The 25,000-nt window shown below is 36.4% G+C and overlaps 2 protein-coding genes across 2 annotated transcripts in view; one reads left to right on the top strand and one right to left on the bottom strand.

Annotated features, from left to right (window-relative positions):
* LOC144979181 (sulfotransferase 1A1-like) overlaps positions 1 to 1,342 on the top strand; it is a 7,682-nt gene extending 6,340 nt beyond the window's left edge. Inside the window, exons 5-6 of the mRNA XM_078925792.1 lie at positions 536 to 716; positions 1,188 to 1,342. Of these exons, the coding sequence (XP_078781918.1) occupies positions 536 to 716; positions 1,188 to 1,315 (309 nt within the window). The 3' untranslated portion in view covers positions 1,316 to 1,342. The remainder of the gene's footprint in view (positions 1 to 535; positions 717 to 1,187) is intronic.
* Positions 1,343 to 16,256: 14,914 nt separating this feature from the next.
* Positions 16,257 to 23,820, bottom strand: LOC144980007 (sulfotransferase 1 family member D1-like). The gene is made up of 6 exons (XM_078927446.1): positions 23,499 to 23,820; positions 22,515 to 22,723; positions 21,355 to 21,490; positions 19,689 to 19,783; positions 16,885 to 17,065; positions 16,257 to 16,411 (listed from the first exon to the last, which is right to left on the bottom strand). The coding sequence occupies exons 1-6, from the start codon at positions 23,590 to 23,592 to the stop codon at positions 16,284 to 16,286; spliced, it is 843 nt and encodes a 280-aa protein (XP_078783572.1). The 5' UTR covers positions 23,593 to 23,820; the 3' UTR covers positions 16,257 to 16,283.
* Between the last annotated feature and the right edge of the window lie 1,180 nt (positions 23,821 to 25,000).

Here is a 25,000-nt window from a genome sequence, read left to right as displayed (position 1 = left end):
ACCCAAGCTCCAAATTCTCATTTCTTATTACTTTAATTGGATTCACTAGTCTGGTGTCACGTCGCTCAGCAACGGCGGCCATCGTGGTTCTAAACAAAGAAAACCTGTACTTTTTATTCTTCATGCTGGCTAGAACTTTTCATATGTGATCAGAATATGTAAAAGTCAAAACATGATCAGATTTATAATGTTTTTTTTCCCTCTGGATACGCTTTTATGCTCGTCAGAGAAATATTTCATAAGGGCGTCCGCCATTGTTCCGATAGTTTAGAGCCAGTTACTAAGTTACCATGCGTCATTACGAGGGAAGTGACGTTACGACTGTTGAAGCGTATTCTTAACTCATTTCTAGAAGTCTGCTTCGTCTCGACATGATACCGTTTTAATACAGTAGGTGACACATTGGTTTGGGGTCCCTTGCAAAGGGCTGTCAATACATTCAGTGGATATAGTGCTTGATAAAAGTTCTTTTTTCCTCAAATTTTTTATGATTAACATCAAATCGATCATTCTATTTTTACTTCTAATTTTGCAGGACCTTCCAGGTTCAGTCAGGAAAATAGCGGTATTTCTGGATAAGAAGTTGAGTGATGAAGACACTGAAATAATTGTCTCTCATTGCAGCTTTGAGACAATGAGGAAGAACACATTTGTGAACAAGCAGTGGTATAAGGATTGTGGCCTTGCCCACAAGGATGCTCATTTCTTTAGAAAAGGTGAGTGTTGTAGGTGTGGCTATGTGGTCTTGTGGTATCTCACTCGCCCTCTGATCGGAAGGTCCTGGGTTCGAGTCCCGCTCTGAGTGGCGAATAGTTGAGTCCTTGGGATAAAGGCTCTTTACTCACGTGCTCTCACCGTACTTAGATGTAAAATGAGGATATGACCCAAAACGTTCAATGTTTAGTGATTTTTTTTAAGTGTTGTATTCATTGTTGTGCAGAAAGAAAATATAAGCCAATAAATCATCAAAAAGAAATCAACCTGCACACAACTGACAGGCTGATTTTTAAGATTTTGAAAGATTTTTATTAAATTATTTAATTATTTATTCGTTTACTTTGGGATGGGTCTTTTTCTTGTATGTTTATCTCTGCTTTGTCTAGCACTATTGCATAGACACCTTTTCATGTTTCTATGTTACACCAGTGTCTGCTTCTAAGCTATCCACTTTCATGTTTACCTTCCAGGAAGAGTTGGTGATTGGAAAAACCACCTGTCAAAGGAGATTGAGTCCAAACTGGATGATATTGTTGCGACGAAATTGGAACCACTGGGTATTTCATTCAGAGACACATCGGCTGAGAGAGACAAATAGCACCCATGCTGACTTAATTCTATATTTGAAAACAATGATAATAATAATAATAATAATAATAATAATAATAATAATAATAATAATAATAAGAATAATAATAATAATAATATAATAATAATAATACGTTTTTATGATCAACTATTTTATTTTGTTTGCCGTTTTCTTATTTTAAAATAAAGTTATGATTTAGTTAAATCAGTATCCTTGTTTAACTATTTAAAAACTATACTTTTATTGGGACCTATATAATTGATTTTACTCGTTCGATTGTAGCTGAAATCATATTTCTATACTATTGTCATAAAACCATCGACATCGGCCACTTACTTATAATATGTGAAAACAGAAAAATTACTTCTTTATGATTTGTAAACAATACGGTGTAAACAAATGAATGTTACATATTATAAATCTGTATGGAAGTGCAAGGCGAAGCAGAAAGAGAAATACAAGAAACAATTCATCCCTAAAAAACAGTTTTCCTTGCCTGTGGATCGAACCTTTAACCTCCTGATACCGATTAGACTTAGAACTCACAGTTTACCTTGGAAACGCGTCTTCTTTTGAGAATATATTTAAGTATTAAATCGTCCCAATGGGAGCGATCTATATTCATGTTTTCTTCCAACCAAGTCATCAATCACATGATTTGTTGCCTTCCAACGATTGGATATTTTTTCAGAAATGTAAACACGCTGCTTTGTTTATGAAAGTTGTAGGCATACCCATGTGTCAAGCTGAACAAAATAACAAATCGTGATGTTAGATATTTCAAAACTGTGAACACTTTTCACTATGTGGGTCACTTTGAGCACATATTCCAATGACCTCGAGCACATGGAAATATAATATAGATCATACTCATTGATAGTTCGAGCGTTACAAAGAATTAACCAATAATAATATTCCCTGCCAGTTACCTGTTCATCCCTTGATTGTGGTTCATATCCAGCCAACGAAAAAGGCCTGACAAACATTTCTTAATTCCATAGCTTCTTGTAGTACTTGCCAAACAAACATGTGACCCTCCGTCTCGAAATGATATTAAGTCGGATTTTTTTCAATTTTGGGTTTTTGGTACCCAATCATAGCTTATTTTATGCTTTAAAATTTGATACCAATTTTATAAAATTCTGATTCTTCATTGCCGAAATATGACCGTTTGAAGTAGGGAGAGTGTAAAAACCAAGTTTTGAGAAAATCGACTTTGATGTGAGGCACCATTTTCACGCACAGTCAAATCAATGGGCAAAGATAACTCCTTAGATACGGGCATTGGAAGTTTGACGAGAATAGTAAAATTTGCAGAGACCTCAGTTTTCAATTTGACACCCAGGAATTTCAGGCACCGCTCGGAGAAATTTCTATACCGAAAGAGGAATTTTCGCACACAGAAAAGGGAATTTGGATGGTATTTGGGATCGTGTTTAAATATTGTATAGATCTAAATAGATAACTGATTAGAACTATATTATGATATATAAACAGATTGCCAAATACAGCCCCGAAGTTTCCTTATTCCAAATGAAGTAAAGCTCCAAATCCTAATGGTAGTGAGGATGATGTTGTGTTGGTGGTTGTAGTAGTAGTAGTAGTAGTAGTAGTAGTAGTAGTAGTAGTAGTAGTAGTAGTAGTAGTAGTAGTAGTAGAAGTAGTAGTAGTAGTAGTAGTAGTAGTAGTAGTAGTAGTAGTTTTAGTAGTAGTAGTAGTAGTAGTAGTAGTAGTAGTAGTAGTAGTAGTAGTAGTAGTTTTAGTAGTAGTAGTAGTAGTAGTAGTAGTAGTAGTAGTAGTAGTAGTAGTAGTAAGAAGTAGAAGTAGTAGTAGTAGTAGTAGTAGTAGTAGTAGTAGTAGTAGTAGTAGTAGTAGTAGTAGTAGTAGTGTGGTGGTGGTGGTGGTGGTGGTAGTGATGATGATGTGGTGGTGGTGGTGGTGATGGTGGTGGTTGTAGTTGTAGTAGTGACTGTGGTTGTAGTAGTAGTGATGATGTGGTGTGGGTGGTTGTAGTAGTAGTAGTGATGATGTAGTGGTGGTGGTTGTAGTAGTAATGATGATGTGGTGGTGGTGGTAGTAGTAGTAGTGGTAGTGATGATGATATGTTTTTGTTTTTGTTTTTAAAGGGTTTTACGGCGCTTGCAACACATTTAGGTTATATCAGCGCCAGTAAAAAGGAAAAAAATGGGACAGTAAAAAGTTCTAGAATTACAATTAAAGCATCCAAGAAAAAGTAAGTAAAAGGGGAACTGGGAACAAATAGGGATCGGATGTAGATTCCAAGAGCATACCATCAATGTACTTAGTTTGAGATCACCAATAAGTCTCATCTGGACACAAACACGGCCCCGACTAAGAGAAACACACTCAAATGCTTACATTATAAATTCAAAATACATATATAATAATACATAACAGAAAGATAATAATAATATTAATAATAATAATAATAATAATAATAATAATAATAATAATAATAATAATAATAATAATAATAATAATAATAATAATAATAATAATAATAATAATAATAATAATAATAATAATAATGTACTTTATTCATCCAAAGGACATTTTTGTACAGACGTATAAAAATGTCGACAATGATACATACATAAACATAATATACGTAAATATAATGTGGTAAAGTAAAATTTGGTAATAGGTATATATAGTGTAATAATATTGTAGGCTGTAATAATAATTACATAGTGTAAATTAAGGGACATACAGATTATAAAAGTGTAAAGATATAAATATCTAGAAAAGGTATATTGATGTCAACATATAAGAAAAAAAGCTAAGAATTAGTTACAGTATAATACTATTGTAAATTGACTGAGAAAAATTACGTAGTATAAATTACATGGCACGTCATGTAGAATAAAAAGGTCAAGAGAAAAGTTGTAGTAAGCGATTTTATAAATTGATGTTTAAAAATTGTGGGTATGGAGTAATTTTAAAGAAAAGGTTTCAAAGTTAAAACAGACGTAGACCAAAATTTATAAATTATTTTCCTTATTAAAAATTCTGCAACTGTAAGGTAAAAAGGATCGGAGGTGTCTTTCACTTTTTGTTCGTATAGACAACAATCGGTCACTTCTGTTCGACTTAGTGATCTGAAGATTTAAAGGGTGTGTTGGATAATCTAAAATATTACTAATTTTTCTTAAGCAGCATTCTGAATATAAATCATTAAAAGACATGGATCCTGTAGTAAATTTATTAACTCTTTTAATAATCCTGTCAAAGTTAGCTTTTGCTGAGCTAAGACAACCCCCCCCACCCCAAAACATTTTCGCTTACAGATCTATAAAATAGCGTACAAAGTGTTTTGTCAATGTTAAGTTGGGACAATTTCCGTAAAAAGTACATTCTTTGATTAATTTTACTATTGATATAACTGGAATGTACGTCCCACCGTAATTGTTGTCCATGGTGACTCCTAGATATTTGTATTCTACTTCCTGCTCTACTTTTACATTTTTAATAGTAATATGGTCTTTTGTATTCTTATCTTTTCTAAAGTCTATAATTAATTCTTTGGTCTTACTAACATTCAATTCAAGGTGGTAATTGTCGCACAAGGAAACAAATTTATTTATTCCTTTCGTATAATCTATTTCGTTATTATTAGTAATTAGTCCTTGTAGAGTTGTATCGTCAGCAAATTTTAAAAGGGGCATGTTTAAATCTGCTCTTTTACAGTCGTTTGTATACAGTATAAAGAGCATGGGAGAGATTACACAGCCCTGCGGAGCACCAGTATTTATAGTTATGTTATTAGAGACATTTCCTTTTACTTGTATATATTGTGTTCTATGTGTAAGGAAGTCTAGCACAAAGGAGATGATATAAGGATTAATTTTAAAAGTAGAAAGTTTATGAGCAAGGAGGCGGGGCTGAATTGTATTAAATGCGGATGAAAAATCAACAAAAATAATTCTGCAGTAGCTGTTAGGCGTGTCTAAATGTTTGTAGATATTATTTGTAAAAACTAGGATGGCATCTTCTGTACTGCGTTTACTTTGGTGGGCAAATTGATAAGGGTCCAAAAGAGGTCTAACATGGTTATTAATAACAATAAGTTTTTCAAAACATTTCATGACAATTGATGTGAGAGCGACAGGTCTCAGATCATTCATTGATTTTACTTTGTCTTTTTTGGGGACAGGAATTATTTCTGAAGTTTTCCAAATACTAGGGATAGAAGAGCATGAAAAAGACATATTAAAAATATAAGTATAAATATAGCTGATTTACAAGGAAAAAAATATCATCTCTCAAAACAATAACTATGCATTTGACTGTTTCCCTCCCAGGACTCCGGCCAGGGCCAGAACAAAATCAAGTAATCTCATTCCAAGTAAAAGACAGAATGCAAGTTGGAAAACAGATAATCGGGGATAGAAGACACAGCAAGTACCTCCCTGCCCGCTATGGGAGGTAGGAACCAGTGATGATGATATGGTGGTGGTGGTTGTAGTAGTAGTGGTAATGATAATGTTGTGGTGGTGGTGGTTGAAGTAGTAGTGGTAGTGATGATGTGGTGGTGGTGGTTGTAGTAGTAGTGGTCGTGCCTGCAATGTGGTGGTGGTGCTTGTAGTGTGTGTGTGTGTGTGTGTGTGTGTGTGTGTTTGAGAGAGAGTGTGTGCTAAAAGTGCATCTAGTGATAAGTAGAGCAACATGCACTTTAAAAACTAACAAGGCTATAGTTTGAGGTTAAAGTATTTGTGATTAGCTATTATTGGCAAGTACAGGAAGGTGTGTGTGTGTGTGCGTGTGTATGTGTATGTTTGTGTGAAAAGAGAGAGAAGAGAGAGAGAGAAGAGAGAGAGAAGAGAGAAGAGAGAGAGAGATTTGAGCTAAATTTGCAGTAGTATTGGTGGTAGTAGGGGTGGTTTTGTGGTGGTTGTAATAGTAGTTGCAGGGATGGTGATGTGATGGTGGTAGTAGAGATGATGATGCAATGGTGGTTGTAGTTGTCATGGCATGGATGGTGATGTGGTAGTTGTTGTAATAGTGGTGGTAGGGATGGTGATGTGGTGATTGTTGCAGTAGTGGTGGGGACGGTGATGTGGTGGTTGTTGTAGTATGTTGGTAGGGATGGTGATGTGGTGGTTGTGGTAGTGGTGGTAAGGAAGGTGAAGTGGGTGTAGTAGTAGTGGTAGTGATGGTTGTAGTAGTAGTGATGATGATGTGGTGGTGATGGTGGTTGTAGTTGAAGTACTGGCAGTAGTGATGATGATGATGTGGTGGTGGTTGTAGTAGGAGATGTAGTGATCATGATATGGTGATGGTGGTGTTTGTAGTAGTAGTGGTAGTAATGATAGTGTGGTGATGGTTGTAGAAGTAGTGGTAGTGATGGTGGTGGTTGTAGTAGTAGTGGTAATGATGATGATGTCGTGGTGATGGTTGTTGCTGTAGTGGTAATGATGATGTGGTGGTGGTTGTTGTAGTTGTAGTGGTACTGATGATGATGATGATGATATGGTGGTGGTTGTAGTAGTAGTGGTAGTGATGGTTGTAGTAATAGTGATGATGACGTGGTGGTGATGGTGGATGTGGTTGTAGTAGTAGCAGTGGTGATGATGATGATGATGAGGATGTGGTGTTGGTTGTAGTAGTAGTGCTAATGAAGATGATGTGGTGGTGGTGGTTGTATTAATAGTGACTGGAAGGGGGGTGGTATCCTTGGAACATTTTAATCTCACCGGAATTTGACGGAAGTTGCCCGTAACTCGAAATTATTTGCTCCAGACCGGATTTTTTCCCGGTGAAACCGGAGTTTTGGACCACTGAATTTGGCATGAGCTTAGAATATACATTTGATAATGTACATACAAATGTTTGAAATAAACCAATCATTACTTTTGTAGTTATTCATTATATGTAAGATGTCCTTAAAATAAATAAAACACCAAAAAAAGAAAAAGAATGCCGACAATTTTATGACATTGCTCACTGTTTGAAGAATTTTTGACATTTAAATAAAGAATCAATGAAATAAGAATTATTAATGTGACATTTTTGTCTTATTTATTAGAGGAAATACGATTTCAAAATGCCAAAAGTTAGAGAAGGGTTTATAATTTCAAAGTACAGTTTTGAAACTATGTGAAGCCGGATGGGCAGGGTAAGAGATATCAAGAAACAGGATGTTCTCAAAACAACCGCCAATGTACTTAGGTATTTCTTGTTATCAGCCATCGAAATAGCCTATTGCGTTATCGATCCCGATATATTTTGTCCAGAATAATGGAAGACTATTTTTCAGTCTGCCAAGTAGTTCAAGTGATATTGGCCAAAAAAAAAAAAAAATTAAATCAAGGGGAAAGTTCTCATTTTTGTCACAATCTATCACTATAACACTAACAACCACTGTAGTAAGATAAAAATATGAAAAGGCTTGAAAAAAATGCCAGACAAGGCAGAAAGAAAAACACAAGACAAACTCATCCGGCCTTGACTGAAGATCGAACCGCAGACTTCCTGGTTACCTACAAGACGTCCTACCTTGACACCACAGAGGTTAAGAAACAACACGTTTATTTTGCGAATCCTTTCCTGCATCATTATTAAGAAACAGACATTGAACAAGAAAGGACGAGGTATGTATGGGACATTAGAAGTTCTCAATTCTAATGTTTAAAATATCAAAGTAGCAGCATATAAGTGAGCAAGCACTGGTGTAAGATTATACTGTGTGTGTTGGACCTGTGAATTCAAGAAGCTCTAGTTAGACTACTGTTTGAAACGACTTTTTTTTGGGGGGGGGGTCATGGATAGCTCATACGGTAGGGTCACGACCTCCTCGGCCAGGCGGAGTTGTCGTACGAGTAAGGTCCGTGACCTCTTATTGCCATTCCTGCCAAGCTATTAACTTTGAAAATTACGTTTGTTATTGACTTATCGTTTATTTAATTAAAACTGGTCAAATGATTCTATTTTTATCCTACCAAGCAATCAGTTCCAAAGTTCCTGACCATCGCTCACAATATCAACACAGGTAATGGGCATGATCTATAGATAGAATGCGCTTGGCCAAGGAGTTCACAACATTGCCATCCGGAAGTATAATGGACCAACACACAAACTCTGTGTAACCATGAACTTTTATAGTCTGGTTAATACAGTTTAGTGAGAACAACTCACAAACGCGGATGGCAAAAACAATAACAAATGCCTGAGTGACGTCATCTGCATACTATCTATATTACAATTCCATGTGCTCGAGGTCATTGGTCACATTGGAATATGTGTTCAGAGTGACCCACATAGTGAAAAGTGTTCACAGTTTTTGAAATATCTAACATCACGATTGGTCATTTTGTTCAGCTTGACACATGGGTATATTTACAACTTTCATAAACAAAGCAGCGTGTTTAAATTTCTGAAGAAATATCCAATCGTTGGACAGCAACAAGTCATGTGATTGATGATTTGGTTGGACGGAAACATGAATATAGATCGCTCCCATTGAACAGATTCCAGTGTCACCAGGTGTCGCGATGCAACTATTTCATTAGTATATCAAAATAGGGTGATACATATTCTCTAACTGTTGCAATGGCCTATTATATGTGACCCTACGCCTCGAAGCGGTTTTAAGTCGGGAAGAAAACCAGTTTTAAAGTGGGAATGGTCAAATTATCAAATTTCAGTTTTTAGTTGTTTTAGAAACTACAATCATTTTTCTACATGGAAACATAATAATTCAACATAGATATTGAGATTACTTGGTTTTGTCCTGGCTCTGACAGGATACCCTTAGTGAGAGGGGAATCAGATGTATAGTTAGTTTTGGGAGATGATATTTTTATCCTTGTAAATCATCTCTCTGTTATGTATAATGTATTCTGTTTTGTTTACATATCATAATATGAATTGTAAACATTTGAGTTTATTCCTCTTAGTGGGGACCCGTGCTTGTGATTGGATAATACGTCTAACTAAAAAATGAAAAGGGTTAAATGTATGGATAGACAAACAGAAAGAGAGACAGACCTATTAATGGATAAATAGATAGGTAGATAGATAGATAGATAGATAGATAGATAGATAGATAGATGAAAAGGAGAGAGGGACAACACGAGAGAGAGAGAGAGAGAGAGAGAGAGAGAGAGAGAGAGAGAGAGAGAGAGAGAGAGAGAGAGGAGAGGTGTTCATTTTATCGTGCTTTCTTTGTATACTGAAAGAAGAGGGGGGGGGGGGGGTCTTTTGAGACAATCAATAATGTGGGTGGACGCTAAGAAAACTTGAGAGATTCAATAACATGTTTTCATGTAAGTCATTGCACAATAAGCCCCAATCCCTCCTCCTCAAGCTGTCATCTGACTCAAAATGAAAACAATGCAATGAATAATTTGACCAGCCCATTTCTTTAATTGCAATCTCATTGGTCAATATGTTTCCAGTTGATTGACTATGACTTACTTTGAAACAAATAAATGCTTTCTTAAACTATCCCTAGAATTCTTTGCTCCGCCTCCATCCCTTTCTTCATGTCTACCTCATTCTATCCGTCTCCCTTTTCTTTCTTTCACACATACAAACACACACACACACACACACACACACACACACACACAAACAGTTGTACAGTCAGGCTTCAATCTTTACTCTATTTCCCTCCCGCCCTCTTAATGCACAAGCAGTCTCTCTCTCTCTCTCTCTCTCTCTCTCTCTCTCTCTCCTACCCCTCTCGCTCCTCTTTTTCTTTATCTCTCTCTCTCTCTCTCTTTCTCACTCTCTCACGTGTATGTTTGTGTGTGTGTGTGTGTGTGTGTGTGTATGTGTGTGTGTGTGTGTTGTGTGTGCGTGCGTATTTTACTCTCTCATTCTTTCTCTTCTTCTCTCATCCTGTTTCTTGATATCTCTTACCCTGCCCATCCGGCTTCACATAGTTTCAAAACTGTACTTTGAAATTATAAACCCTTCTCTAACTTTTGGCATTTTGAAATCGTATTTCCTCTAATAAATAAGACAAAAATGTCACATTAATAATTCTTATTTCATTGATTCTTTATTTAAATATCAAAAATTCTTCAAACAGTGAGCAATGTCATAAAATTGTCGGCATTCTTTTTCTTTTTTTGGTGTTTTATTTATTTTAAGGACATCTTACATATAATGAATAACTACAAAAGTAATGATTGGTTTATTTCAAACATTTGTATGTACATTATCAAATGTATATTCTAAGCTCATGCCAAATTCAGTGGTCCAAAACTCCGGTTTCACCGGGAAAAAATCCGGTCTGGAGCAAATAATTTCGAGTTACGGGCAACTTCCGTCAAATTCCGGTGAGATTAAAATGTTCCAAGGATACCACCCCCCTTCCAGTCACTATTAATACAACCACCACCACCACATCATCTTCATTAGCACTACTACTACAACCAACACCACATCCTCATCATCATCATCATCATCATCATCACCACTGCTACTACTACAACCACATCCACCATCACCACCACGTCATCATCACTATTACTACAACCATCACTACCACTACTACTACAACCACCACCATATCATCATCATCATCAGTACCACTACAACTACAACAACCACCACCACATCATCATTACCACTACAGCAACAACCATCACCACGACATCATCATCATTACCACTACTACTACAACCACCACCATCACTACCACTACTTCTACAACCATCACCACACTATCATTACTACCACTACTACTACAACCACCACCATCACCATATCATAATCACTACATCTCCTACTACAACCACCACCACATCATCATCATCACTACTGCCAGTACTTCAACTACAACCACCATCACCACCACATCATCATCACTACTACTACAACCATCACTACCACTACTACTACACCCACTTCACCTTCCTTACCACCACTACCACAACCACCACATCACCATCCCTACCAACATACTACAACAACCACCACATCACCGTCCCCACCACTACTGCAACAATCACCACATCACCATCCCTACCACCACTATTACAACAACTACCACATCACCATCCATGCCATGACAACTACAACCACCATTGCATCATCATCTCTACTACCACCATCACATCACCATCCCTGCAACTACTATTACAACCACCACAAAACCACCCCTACCACCACCAATACTACTGCAAATTTAGCTCAAATCTCTCTCTCTCTCTCTCTCTCTCTCTCTCTCTCTCTCTCTCTTCACACAAACATACACATACACACGCACACACACACACACCTTCCTGTACTTGCCAATAATAGCTAATCACAAATACTTTAACCTCAAACTATAGCCTTGTTAGTTTTTAAAGTGCATGTTGCTCTACTTATCACTAGATGCACTTTTAGCACACACTCTCTCTCAAACACACACACACACACACACACACACACACACAACACTACAAGCACCCACCACATTGCCAGCACGACCACTACTACTACAACCACCACCACCACATCATCACTACCACTACTACTTCAACCACCACCACCACAACATTATCATTACCACTACTACTACAACCACCACCACCATATCATCATCACTGGTTCCTACCTCCCATAGCGGGCAGGGAGGTACTTGCTGTGTCTTCTATCCCCGATTATCTGTTTTCCAACTTGCATTCTGTCTTTTACTTGGAATGAGATTACTTGATTTTGTTCTGGCCCTGGCCGGAGTCCTGGGAGGGAAACAGTCAAATGCATAGTTATTGTTTTGAGAGATGATATTTTTTTCCTTGTAAATCAGCTATATTTATACTTATATTTTTAATATGTCTTTTTCATGCTCTTCTATCCCTAGTATTTGGAAAACTTCAGAAATAATTCCTGTCCCCAAAAAAGACAAAGTAAAATCAATGAATGATCTGAGACCTGTCGCTCTCACATCAATTGTCATGAAATGTTTTGAAAAACTTATTGTTATTAATAACCATGTTAGACCTCTTTTGGACCCTTATCAATTTGCCCACCAAAGTAAACGCAGTACAGAAGATGCCATCCTAGTTTTTACAAATAATATCTACAAACATTTAGACACGCCTAACAGCTACTGCAGAATTATTTTTGTTGATTTTTCATCCGCATTTAATACAATTCAGCCCCGCCTCCTTGCTCATAAACTTTCTACTTTTAAAATTAATCCTTATATCATCTCCTTTGTGCTAGACTTCCTTACACATAGAACACAATATATACAAGTAAAAGGAAATGTCTCTAATAACATAACTATAAATACTGGTGCTCCGCAGGGCTGTGTAATCTCTCCCATGCTCTTTATACTGTATACAAACGACTGTAAAAGAGCAGATTTAAACATGCCCCTTTTAAAATTTGCTGACGATACAACTCTACAAGGACTAATTACTAATAATAACGAAATAGATTATACGAAAGGAATAAATAAATTTGTTTCCTTGTGCGACAATTACCACCTTGAATTGAATGTTAGTAAGACCAAAGAATTAATTATAGACTTTAGAAAAGATAAGAATACAAAAGACCATATTACTATTAAAAATGTAAAAGTAGAGCAGGAAGTAGAATACAAATATCTAGGAGTCACCATGGACAACAATTACGGTGGGACGTACATTCCAGTTATATCAATAGTAAAATTAATCAAAGAATGTACTTTTTACGGAAATTGTCCCAACTTAACATTGACAAAACACTTTGTACGCTATTTTATAGATCTGTAAGCGAAAATGTTTTGGGGGGGGGGGGTTGTCTTAGCTCAGCAAAAGCTAACTTTGACAGGATTATTAAAAGAGTTAATAAATTTACTACAGGATCCATGTCTTTTAATGATTTATATTCAGAATGCTGCTTAAGAAAAATTAGTAATATTTTAGATTATCCAACACACCCTTTAAATCTTCAGATCACTAAGTCGAACAGAAGTGACCGATTGTTGTCTATACGAACAAAAAGTGAAAGACACCTCCGATCCTTTTTACCTTACAGTTGCAGAATTTTTAATAAGGAAATATAATTATAAATTTTGGTCTACGTCTGTTTTAACTTTGAAACCTTTTCTTTAAAATTACTCCATACCCACAATTTTTAAACATCAATTTATAAAATCGCTTACTACAACTTTTCTCTTGACCTTTTTATTCTACATGACGTGCCATGTAATTTATACTACGTAATTTTTCTCAGTCAATTTACAATAGTATTATACTGTAACTAATTCTTAGCTTTTTTTTCTTATGTTGACATCAATATACCTTTTCTAGATATTTATATCTTTACACTTTTATAATCTGTTTGTCCCTTAATTTACACTATGTAATTATTATTACAGCCTACAATATTATTACACTATATATACCTATTACCAAATTTTACTTTACCACATTATATTTACGTATATTATGTTTATGTATGTATCATTGTCGACATTTTTATACGTCTGTACAAAAATGTCCTTTGGATGAATAAAGTACATTATTATTATTATTATTTATTATTATTATTATTATTATTATTATTATTATTATTATTATTATTATTATTATTATTATTATTATTATAATATTATTATTATCTTTCTGTTATGTATTATTATATATGTATTTTGAATTTATAATGTAAGCATTTGAGTGTGTTTCTCTTAGTCGGGGCCGTGTTTGTGTCCAGATGAGACTTATTGGTGATCTCAAACTAAGTACATTGATGGTATGCTCTTGGAATCTACATCCGATCACTATTTGTTCCCAGTTCCCCTTTTACTTACTTTTTCTTGGATGCTTTAATTGTAATTCTAGAACTTTTTACTGTCCCATTTTTTTCCTTTTTACTGGCGCTGATATAACCTAAATGTGTTGCAAGCGCCGTAAAACCCTTTAAAAACAAAAACAAAAACATATCATCATCACTACCACTACTACTACTACCACCACCACCACATCATCATTACTACTACAACCACCACCACTACATCATCACTACTACTACTACAACCACCCACACCACATCATCACTACTACTACAACCACAGTCACTACTACAACTACAACCACCACCATCACCACCACCACCACCACATCATCATCACTACCACCACCACCACCACCACCACCACTACTACTACTACTACTACTACTACTACTACTACTACTACTACTACTACTACTACTACTTCTACTACTACTACTACTACTACTACTACTACTACTACTACTACTACTACTACTACTACTAAAACTACTACTACTACTACTACTACTACTACTACTACTACTACTACTACTACTAAAACTACTACTACTACTACTACTACTACTGCTACTACTTCTACTACTACTACTACTACTACTACTACTACTACTACTACTACTACTACTACTACTACTACTACTACTACTACTACAACCACCAACACAACATCATCCTCACTACCATTAGGATTTGGAGCTTTACTTCATTTGGAATAAGGAAACTTCGGGGCTGTATTTGGCAATCTGTTTATATATCATAATATAGTTCTAATCAGTTATCTATTTAGATCTATACAATATTTAAACACGATCCCAAATACCATCCAAATTCCCTTTTCTGTGTGCGAAAATTCCTCTTTCGGTATAGAAATTTCTCCGAGCGGTGCCTGAAATTCCTGGGTGTCAAATTGAAAACTGAGGTCTCTGCAAATTTTACTATTCTCGTCAAACTTCCAATGCCCGTATCTAAGGAGTTATCTTTGCCCATTGATTTGACTGTGCGTGAAAATGGTGCCTCACATCAAAGTCGATTTTCTCAAAACTTGGTTTTTACACTCTCCCTACTTCAAACGGTCATATTTCGGCAATGAAGAATCAGAATTTTATAAAATTGGTATCAAATTTTAAAGCATAAAATAAGCTATGATTGGGTACCAAAAACCCAAAATTGAAAAAAATCCGACTTAATATCATTTCGAGACGGAGGGTCACATGTTTGTTTGGCAAGTACTACAAGAAGCTATGGAATTAAGAAATGTTTGTCAGGCCTTTTTCGTTGGCTGGATATGAACCACAATCAAGGGGATGAACAGGTAACTGGCAGGGAATATTATTATTGGTTAATTCTTTGTAACGCTCGAACTATCAATGAGTATGATCTATATTATATTTCCATGTGCTCGAGGTCATTGGAATATGTGCTCAAAGTGACCCACATAGTGAAAAGTGTTCACAGTTTTGAAATATCTAACATCACGATTTGTTATTTTGTTCAGCTTGACACATGGGTATGCCTACAACTTTCATAAACAAAGCAGCGTGTTTACATTTCTGAAAAAATATCCAATCGTTGGAAGGCAACAAATCATGTGATTGATGACTTGGTTGGAAGAAAACATGAATATAGATCGCTCCCATTGGGACGATTTAATACTTAAATATATTCTCAAAAGAAGACGCGTTTCCAAGGTAAACTGTGAGTTCTAAGTCTAATCGGTATCAGGAGGTTAAAGGTTCGATCCACAGGCAAGGAAAACTGTTTTTTAGGGATGAATTGTTTCTTGTATTTCTCTTTCTGCTTCGCCTTGCACTTCCATACAGATTTATAATATGTAACATTCATTTGTTTACACCGTATTGTTTACAAATCATAAAGAAGTAATTTTTCTGTTTTCACATATTATAAGTAAGTGGCCGATGTCGATGGTTTTATGACAATAGTATAGAAATATGATTTCAGCTACAATCGAACGAGTAAAATCAATTATATAGGTCCCAATAAAAGTATAGTTTTTAAATAGTTAAACAAGGATACTGATTTAACTAAATCATAACTTTATTTTAAAATAAGAAAACGGCAAACAAAATAAAATAGTTGATCATAAAAACGTATTATTATTATTATTATTATTATTATTATTATTATTATTATTATTATTATTATTATTATTATTATTATTATTATTATTATTATTATTATTATCATTGTTTTCAAATATAGAATTAAGTCAGCATGGGTGCTATTTGTCTCTCTCAGCCGATGTGTCTCTGAATGAAATACCCAGTGGTTCCAATTTCGTCGCAACAATATCATCCAGTTTGGACTCAATCTCCTTTGACAGGTGGTTTTTCCAATCACCAACTCTTCCTGGAAGGTAAACATGAAAGTGGATAGCTTAGAAGCAGACACTGGTGTAACATAGAAACATGAAAAGGTGTCTATGCAATAGTGCTAGACAAAGCAGAGATAAACATACAAGAAAAAGACCCATCCCAAAGTAAACGAATAAATAATTAAATAAGTAAATAAAAATCTTTCAAAATCTTTAAAAATCAGCCTGTCAGTTGTGTGCAGGTTGATTTCTTTTTGATGATTTATTGGCTTATATTTTCTTTCTGCACAAAAATGAATACAACACCTTTAAAAAAATCACTAAACATTGAACGTTTTGGGTCATATCCTCATTTTACATCTAAGTACGGTGAGAGCACGTGAGTAAAGAGCCTTTATCCCAAGGACTCAACTATTCGCCACTCAGAGCGGGACTCGAACCCAGGACCTTCCGATCAGAGGGCGAGTGAGATACCACAAGACCACATAGCCACACCTACAACACTCACCTTTTCTAAAGAAATGAGCATCCTTGTGGGCAAGGCCACAATCCTTATACCACTGCTTGTTCACAAATGTGTTCTTCCTCATTGTCTCAAAGCTGCAATGAGAGACAATTATTTCAATGTCTTCATCACTCAACTTCTTATCCAGAAATACCGCTATTTTCCTGACTGAACCTGGAAGGTCCTGCAAAATTAGAAGAAAAAATAGAATGATCGATTTGATGTTCATCATAAAAAATATGAGGAAAAAAGAACTTTTATCAAGCACTATATCCACTGAATGTATTGACAGCCCTTTACAAGGGACCCCAAACCAATGTGCCACCTACTGTATTAAAACGGTATCATGTCGAGACGAAGCAGACTTCTAGAAATGAGTTAAGAATACGCTTCAACAGTCGTAACGTCACTTCCCTCGTAATGACGCATGGTAACTTAGTAACTGGCTCTAAGCTATTGGAACAATGGCGGACGCCCTTATGAAATATTTCTCTGACGAGCATAAAAGCGTATCCAGAGGGAAAAAAAACCATTATAAATCTGATCATGTTTTGACTTTTACATATTCTGATCACATATGAAAAGTTTTAGCCAGCATGAAGAATAAAAAGTACAGGTTTTCTTTGTTTAGAACCACGATGGCCGCCGTTGCTGAGCGACGTGACACCAGACTAGTGAATCCAATTAAAGTAATAAGAAATGAGAATTTGGAGCTTGGGTATAGTACAAGGATGCTTTGGAAAGTCTTGACGCGGCTCTTGTATATATAACTAGAATAGGTACACAATTGATTGACAAAGGTATCATAACAAAGATTAGTTTGTGTCCTTTCCGTCTATCAATTTAAATTTCAGGATAGTCACTGTTCCCATCCACACAGAGCCGCCAACGATGCACGAGTTAGTGCATCGCGTCGAAGAGGAATTCACGAGGCAAACTTCGACACCATCGAGTCACCTCTGCTTGCACCTCAGCCATCACTGCCAAAATTTAACCCTTGAGTCTCTTCTTGAGAAAAGGAAAAAGTCACTTGGAACTAAGTGAATCAGAACTGTAAGGTAATATTACGTATTTTTTGTTTCTAACGGAAGAACTAAATAAGGATATTTAATTCAATAAAACATCTTGAAAATGACATTCTGGTACCAGAGCTGTAAATAAAGTTTAAAGCATTGTTTTAACGTACTGAGGACAAATTGGTAATTTTAAAGGTACATTGTCTACTACGTTATTACCCCTAAAAGCTGCGACTTTTTCCAATTTCAAGTAAGCTATTCTGAGAATGTAAGTGAGGATTTTTTTTGTGTGCAAGGACTCAGCTTTGCAAGATAAAGATCTGAACAAGTGTGTATGAAAGGTGCCAGACAGATCAAGAAAGAAATATACAAGAAAAAAAAACACCCCAAAAATCAATCTTCCTCGACTGGGGATCGAACCTCAGACCTTCTGATTCCCGCTAAATGTGTCACCATTACACCACATAGGCTCCCGACAGTTGAGACAATTTTTAATACCTATATTCTTCACAAGGTTACGCTGTGAACCCTCGCTTGCACCAAACAACGCATACATTGAACACGAGGGGACGAGGACAAAGACATTTGGGTTGCTCCATTTTTATTTTTGAAAATATCAAATCAAGAAACTAGGGAGCAGGCACCGGTGTAAGATAACGGTCTGAATAAGTGTGTATGAAAGGTGCCAGACAAAGCAAGAAAGAAAAATACAAGAAAAAAGAAAACATCGCAGGGTAGACTCAACTTTGCGCAGCCTGAAATGGGGCTGGACCAGGGACCTAGAGGTTTGAAGGCGAGTACCATACTATTAAGCCTCAAAGCCTCAATAATAAAGAGAAAAGATAAATGTCATGCAGAAGAAGACAGGAATTTAACCAGTCAACTGCCGAACTCTGGAAAGAAACAAACTCGTATTTAATTCAAAATTGGGCCAGAAAACTCGTCCTTCAAATGATATCGATCGATTTAAATGACTTTCATCATGGCAAAAGCTCACAAGCGAGTTTTTCCAGGCCACGGCATATAACTGGTGAATATTAAAATTTGATATATTTTGTATAAGTCCAACCTGGGACGGATTAATGTGTTATATTAAGAAAGATAACCCTGAATACATGATGATAGATGATTTGTGTAAATTATATCCTTTTTTACATTACACTAGGCTAGACTGAAAAGTCTTGGCGCCTATTCAATATCTCCGATTGTATTAAACTCACCAGTATAAACTAGACATTAAAATGTGTGTAATTTATTCTTCTATTAAGTCACCAAATATTGTTTATTGATAGATATTTCTTGATTGTAATGAATCTTATTTGAAAGAAACCCTACTCAAATACGTCGGTTGAAGAAATCACACCAAAATTATACAATAAACAGCGTGCCGTTACTGAGATCCTTACTGCAAAGAGATATGTGTACCAGTAAACATTCATAAACGGTTAAAACGTGTTTATGGTGACTCGTGAGTTGGTATTTAAACAGTTCAAAGGCTGGTTAGGTTCTTAACTGGGAGTTATTATTATTATTATTATTATTATTATTATTATTATTATTATTATTATTATTATTATTATTATTATTTATTATTATATCATCATATCATCATCGTCATCATCATCATCATCATCATCATCATCATCATCATCATCATCATCATCATCATCATCATCATCATCATCATTATCATTATAATCATCATCACCTCGTCGTCATCATCATCATCATCATCATCATCATCATCATCATCATCATCATCATCATCATCTCCACACACGAAAGTCTCACCGATTTCATGTTCTCATATGTGATATATAAAACATGGCGGTCATTCCTACTCTTCCAGCCTTCCTTCACGTGTTTCCACCATGGACCGAAGTACACTGAAATAGTAGTAAATAAGAAACAACAGTACAATGTCAAAATACTTGTTCCAATCTCATTGGAAGTGTGAAATCAGTCCTCCAGAGGATTGGATACGCACCTTGTTTAACTGATCTTCTGTATTCAAAGTGATGGGATCTTATTTCTAGCCTAACTAAAGGCTGGTCGTCGATTGGATTCCAAAGTTCGATGTCACGTCGCCCAGCAACGACTAGCAGCGTGGTTACTTTTTATTCTTCATGCTGGCTAGAACTTTTCATATGTCATGTAATCAGAATGTGATCATATTTATAATGTTTTTCTCCTCTGGATACACTTTTATGCTCTTCAGAGAAATATTTCATAAGGGCGTCCGCCATTGTTCCGATAGTTTAGAGCCAGTTACTAAGTTACTATGCGTCCTTACGAGGGAAGTGACGTCATGACTTTTGAAGCCTATTAAGATCATCATTCCTCGCTTTTTTACGCCACGTGATAAGAATCTGCCTATACATCCTGCTACTAATTAGTTCAGCAACCTTATGAGAGAGAGGAGAGAGAGAGAGAGAGAGAGAGAGAGAGAGAGAGAGAGAGAGAGAGAGAGAGAGTGGAGAAACAGTCTGTGTGTGTGTGTGTGTGTCAGAGAGAGAGAGAGAGAGAGAGAGAGAGAGAGAGAGAGAAAAGACTGAGACTGAGATAGATAGATAGATAGATAGAGAGTGAGAGAGAGAGAGAGAGAGAGTGAGATAGAAAGAGAGAAATTTGAATGGATTTAAGTTATTGTTATGCGCCTAGAGCTTTATTGTATAGGTGATTGGGCGCATATAAATAAATTTCATTATTATGATTCAATATTGTAACCTATTTATTGTTAGTGCTCGGGAGCATTGGCTACACACTTCCAATGAGTTTTGAACCAGAAGAGAGGATGGTTTGACATCACGGCTTCTTCTTCCCATTGCACAAAGATATCGATGAAATGATAATACGCGTTCAAATATAATACACACCGGATTTGCCGCCAGATCAACCCTACCGTGACATAAAATAAAAGTGTGTGTAACCTTTATCGTTAACAGTCTCGTTGAGTCGATTGATAGATAGATAGAGAACTAGAACGTCCCAGGTTTGTACGTTTTTGCCCTTAAGAGAGTCATTTAAATCGATCGATTTTTTCTGGACAAATTGGAAAAGGGTACCCCGACAAATTATGCTTACTCATAATTAAATATATACAGATAATTAATATAGCGCATTTCCACGGATTTACCATGCTCAATGAGCTTAACAATGTTTCACTTATTCTCCCCCAACAGGCCATATGTAAAAAATGTATTTAAAAATTTGACCTGAAAACTCGTTCTTCAAAAAATCGATCGATTTAAATGGCCCTCATTTTGGCAAAACTCTCAAACCTGGGACCTCGAAAGCGTAGACTATTTGTGTTAAGTGCTTCATTCATCGGCACGGTACCAGAGTTTTAAAAATAATTATTACCGATCCGGTCAATGGCCAAGCTCAATTTTGCTTGAATCTAGTTACAATACTTGCGCCCAGACCACATGTCATTAACAAAATAAAATAGGTTTACCTTCTCTGTCGACAAAAAGTTGACAAAAGTCATCGAATGTAACGGGAAGTTGGAGCTCTTGTTTGGCGAAGAATTGGTTGTAGAAGTAATGGAATGAAACCACCAGATCTTTGGGGTTTCTGGCGATGAAGATGGTCTGAAATGTAACGTGGTATTCTGAATATTAAATCCAAGTAGTAGAGAAAACGCTGCATTTTCTAAAGAGAGACAAACATTAATTAAGACGAAAAAATTAATTATTTTCAACATCATCATCATCATCATCATCATCATCATCATCATCATCATCATCATCATCATCATCATCATCATCATCATCATCATCATCATCATCATCATCATCATCATCATCATCATCATCATCATCATCATCATCATCATCAGTATCATCATCATCACCACCAGCATCATAATCACTACCGCGATTACCATAAACACCTCATCGTTGGGTTTCAGCGGGTTTCGTAAAAATGAACCTCCCCCTCCCATAATCCGAGGTTCACTCCCTACTGGTGTACACTTCCCTGAGTACCCGATTCACTCCCCCGCTGCTGCCGACTTTCCATAACTTTGTCGGGTTTCGGCAGGTTTAGGCGGGTTTCGTAAAAAAAAAACAACCCAACACCGTTCTTTTATGACGGAATTTTTTGGTTATAGCATCAGGCCTTTGGTTAACGAAGGCTACGGGTGTGCTATGATGAAAAACAAAAGAAACCGACTGAGAGACAAATTCGAACTGAGAGCAGCACGGACCTGAAACGAAAATGAATGTACTCAGTTTTCTCTGATGTCACCAGAGGTTTGATCCGCTCAAAATTAAATAAAACACGGTGCGCAAAGTTTGTATGTAGACTAGACTTCAGAGTTTTGATCCGCCGATCGTGAAAATCGGGACTTCAGAGATTTGATCCGCCGGCCATCGATATACGCATTTCATAATCATTATCTTATAGAGAGTATGCGCTTGGCTAAGAAGCTCATAACATTGCCATCCGGAAGTATAACGGACCGACACACAAAACTATGTGTAACCATGAATTTTATAGTCTGGTTAATACAATTAAGTGAGAATTACTCATAAACGTGGATGGCAAAAAATAATAACAAAGGCCTGAGTGACGTCACTTCGTTCTATCTATAGCACAATGGACAAAACACACCTTGGGTTTTTTCTTGTGGTAATCCTCAGGCAAAATGGAGAAAGGCATGTGTGTTTTGATGCATCTTGGAGACAGCATCTTATCAATGAACTTGACACCAGGGATGGGGAATTCCAGAGAGGGTGATCTATACTCAATTGGCGACTGGACACTCGATAAATCTGCACCGTTGCCAACCAGGTTGACAACCTCCTGAAGCCAATTTGTTCCTAGGGTAGAAGTAAAATAAAATACTGATTTATAGATAGTATGCGCTTGGCTAAGAAGGTCACTACATTTGCCATCCGGAAGTATAACGGACCAACACACAAAACTATGTGTAACCTTGAACGTTCATAGTCTGGTTAATACAGTTTAGTGAGAATTACTCATAAACGCGGATGGCAATAAAAAAAACAAAGATCAGTGTGACGTCATCTTCGTTCTATCTATATTATAAAGAAAATACCCAGGCAGAAAAAAATATTGATTTCCACATTAGTGGTTCTGTATTCTATGGACTCTGTAGCTATGACATACTATGTCGTCTTGTGGTATGACCCCTGCCTTCGGATCGAAAGGTCCTGGTTTCGAGTCCCTGCTCTGAGCGGCGCATAGTTGAGTCCTTGGAAAATCTCTTTATTCACATACTCTCACGTTGCTCAGGTGTAAAATGAGTACCTGGCCGTTAACAGTGTTGTTTCTGTCGGATAAAAATCCAATTTCGCCTAACAGCTAAGTATTGCTATTAACTCGGGACCCCTTACAAAGCGCTTTGAGCACGTTTTGTTTATATTTCTATATAAATGCTCTCTCACCGTACTCAGGTGTAAAATGAGCACCTGGCTGTTAACAGCGTTTTCTCTGTCCAATCTCCTAACAGGCGTCATGTTCCGTCCTAAATGTTAAATGTTGCTGTTGGTCGGGGACCACTTGTAAAGCGCTTTGAGCAGGTTTAGTGGATATTGCGCTATATAAAAGCTCAATTATTTTTTTAGTACATACCTGATTTCGGAAATCCTATGATCCACACGTCATCATCTCTGGCTTGAAATGACAAAGTCTCTTGGAAATGATCCACCATATAAGCTGGTAACATATAATCCCCATAATAATAAACAAATCTCCATCCATATCGACGACTTATCACGGATTCGATCCCCAACCTCCTGTACTTCCTTTCCAGTACTCCAGAACACCAAACACAGCTAGAAGTACACACGCTCCAGCTCCGAGAAATCCCGACGGATACTTGACATTCTTTTGTCGTCCATTTTGTTTCAGGTCTGCTGTTCGGTCAGGTTTTTGATGATGATGATGATGATGATGATGATGATGATGATGATGGATGATGATGATGTGAGATGATGATGACGATGATGATGACGATGATGATGATGATGATGATGATGATGATGATGATGATGATGATGATGATGATGATGATTATATTATTATTATTATTATTATTATTATTATTATTATTATTATTATTATTATTATTATTATTATTATTACTGAGTTTGCGCGTCGGGGCTCTGACGGGGCCCATTAGAGATAGACGACGATTGGGATTGTTTGGAAGCTTTAACCCTTTGCCCACTAGTCATTATGATATCGGAAATGCTATCGCCGTCTACATCTACGCCAGAATAGAAATAGAGGGTGGAGCCTACCATGATATAACATTTTATGGAGCCCTAATTTCATCATATCAGTTCTGTCCACTGACAGGTGGGTGGGTATCGCTTTCAAGAACTTATGTCCTTATATGAAATCTTGAGTTTTTGACCAATCAACGATTGCTCTTTTGATAGCTCTCTTGTCAACATGAGTCAGCTCAGCCCTTGATTTATGTACAGGCATCACAGGCGGTATATGTTGTGTAACTTCAAAGACCACAGTTGACCGAAAGCGATGAATGGAAGCCCTACTATGGCGCGGAGAACGAGGTCTTGTATGTAAAGTTACGTCACTATCTCACGCTCGTGAATTCTTAGTAAGGCTGGATTTACAATGAAAACACGAAATCTGTGTTTTAAATTCTTGAATCAATCGAGTTACATCAGTGCGTTCGTCTCATTGAGAAATGAAAAACGATATATAAATTAAGAACATCGACCGGAAAATAAGGAAATTATCATAAAATTATAAAATTTGAGAAAGCTGTTTTCAAAATAAAATCTATTACAAAAAAGGTTATTTCTAGACCGATTTTTATGAGACAAAGACAATTTTTCTCCACTTTTCAAGCTGATTCCAACAATGATTTCTTCAATTTTATCACAATTAGATTATTTGTCATTATTTTATTTTTTAAATACCCAATTGACTGCTCAGGAAATGAATACGTAATCCTTGATGGCTAGCGAGTAGGTGTTAAATTTTGCTTACCCTTTCCCACGCAGACGCACACACACACACACACACACACACACATACATAGACTTATCGTCGTCTAGCATCCTATCGTTCGGCTCGACGATTAAAAGGGGTTCGTATCGTCG

This window comes from Berghia stephanieae, chromosome 9 (assembly GCF_034508935.2).
Source record: "Berghia stephanieae isolate SIO BIC M18660-M18661 chromosome 9, UCSD_Bste_1.3, whole genome shotgun sequence".
Classification (NCBI taxonomy): domain Eukaryota; kingdom Metazoa; phylum Mollusca; class Gastropoda; order Nudibranchia; family Aeolidiidae; genus Berghia; species Berghia stephanieae.
The sequence above is the reverse complement of the archived record's forward strand: the minus strand, read 5'-3'. Positions and strand labels throughout refer to the sequence as shown.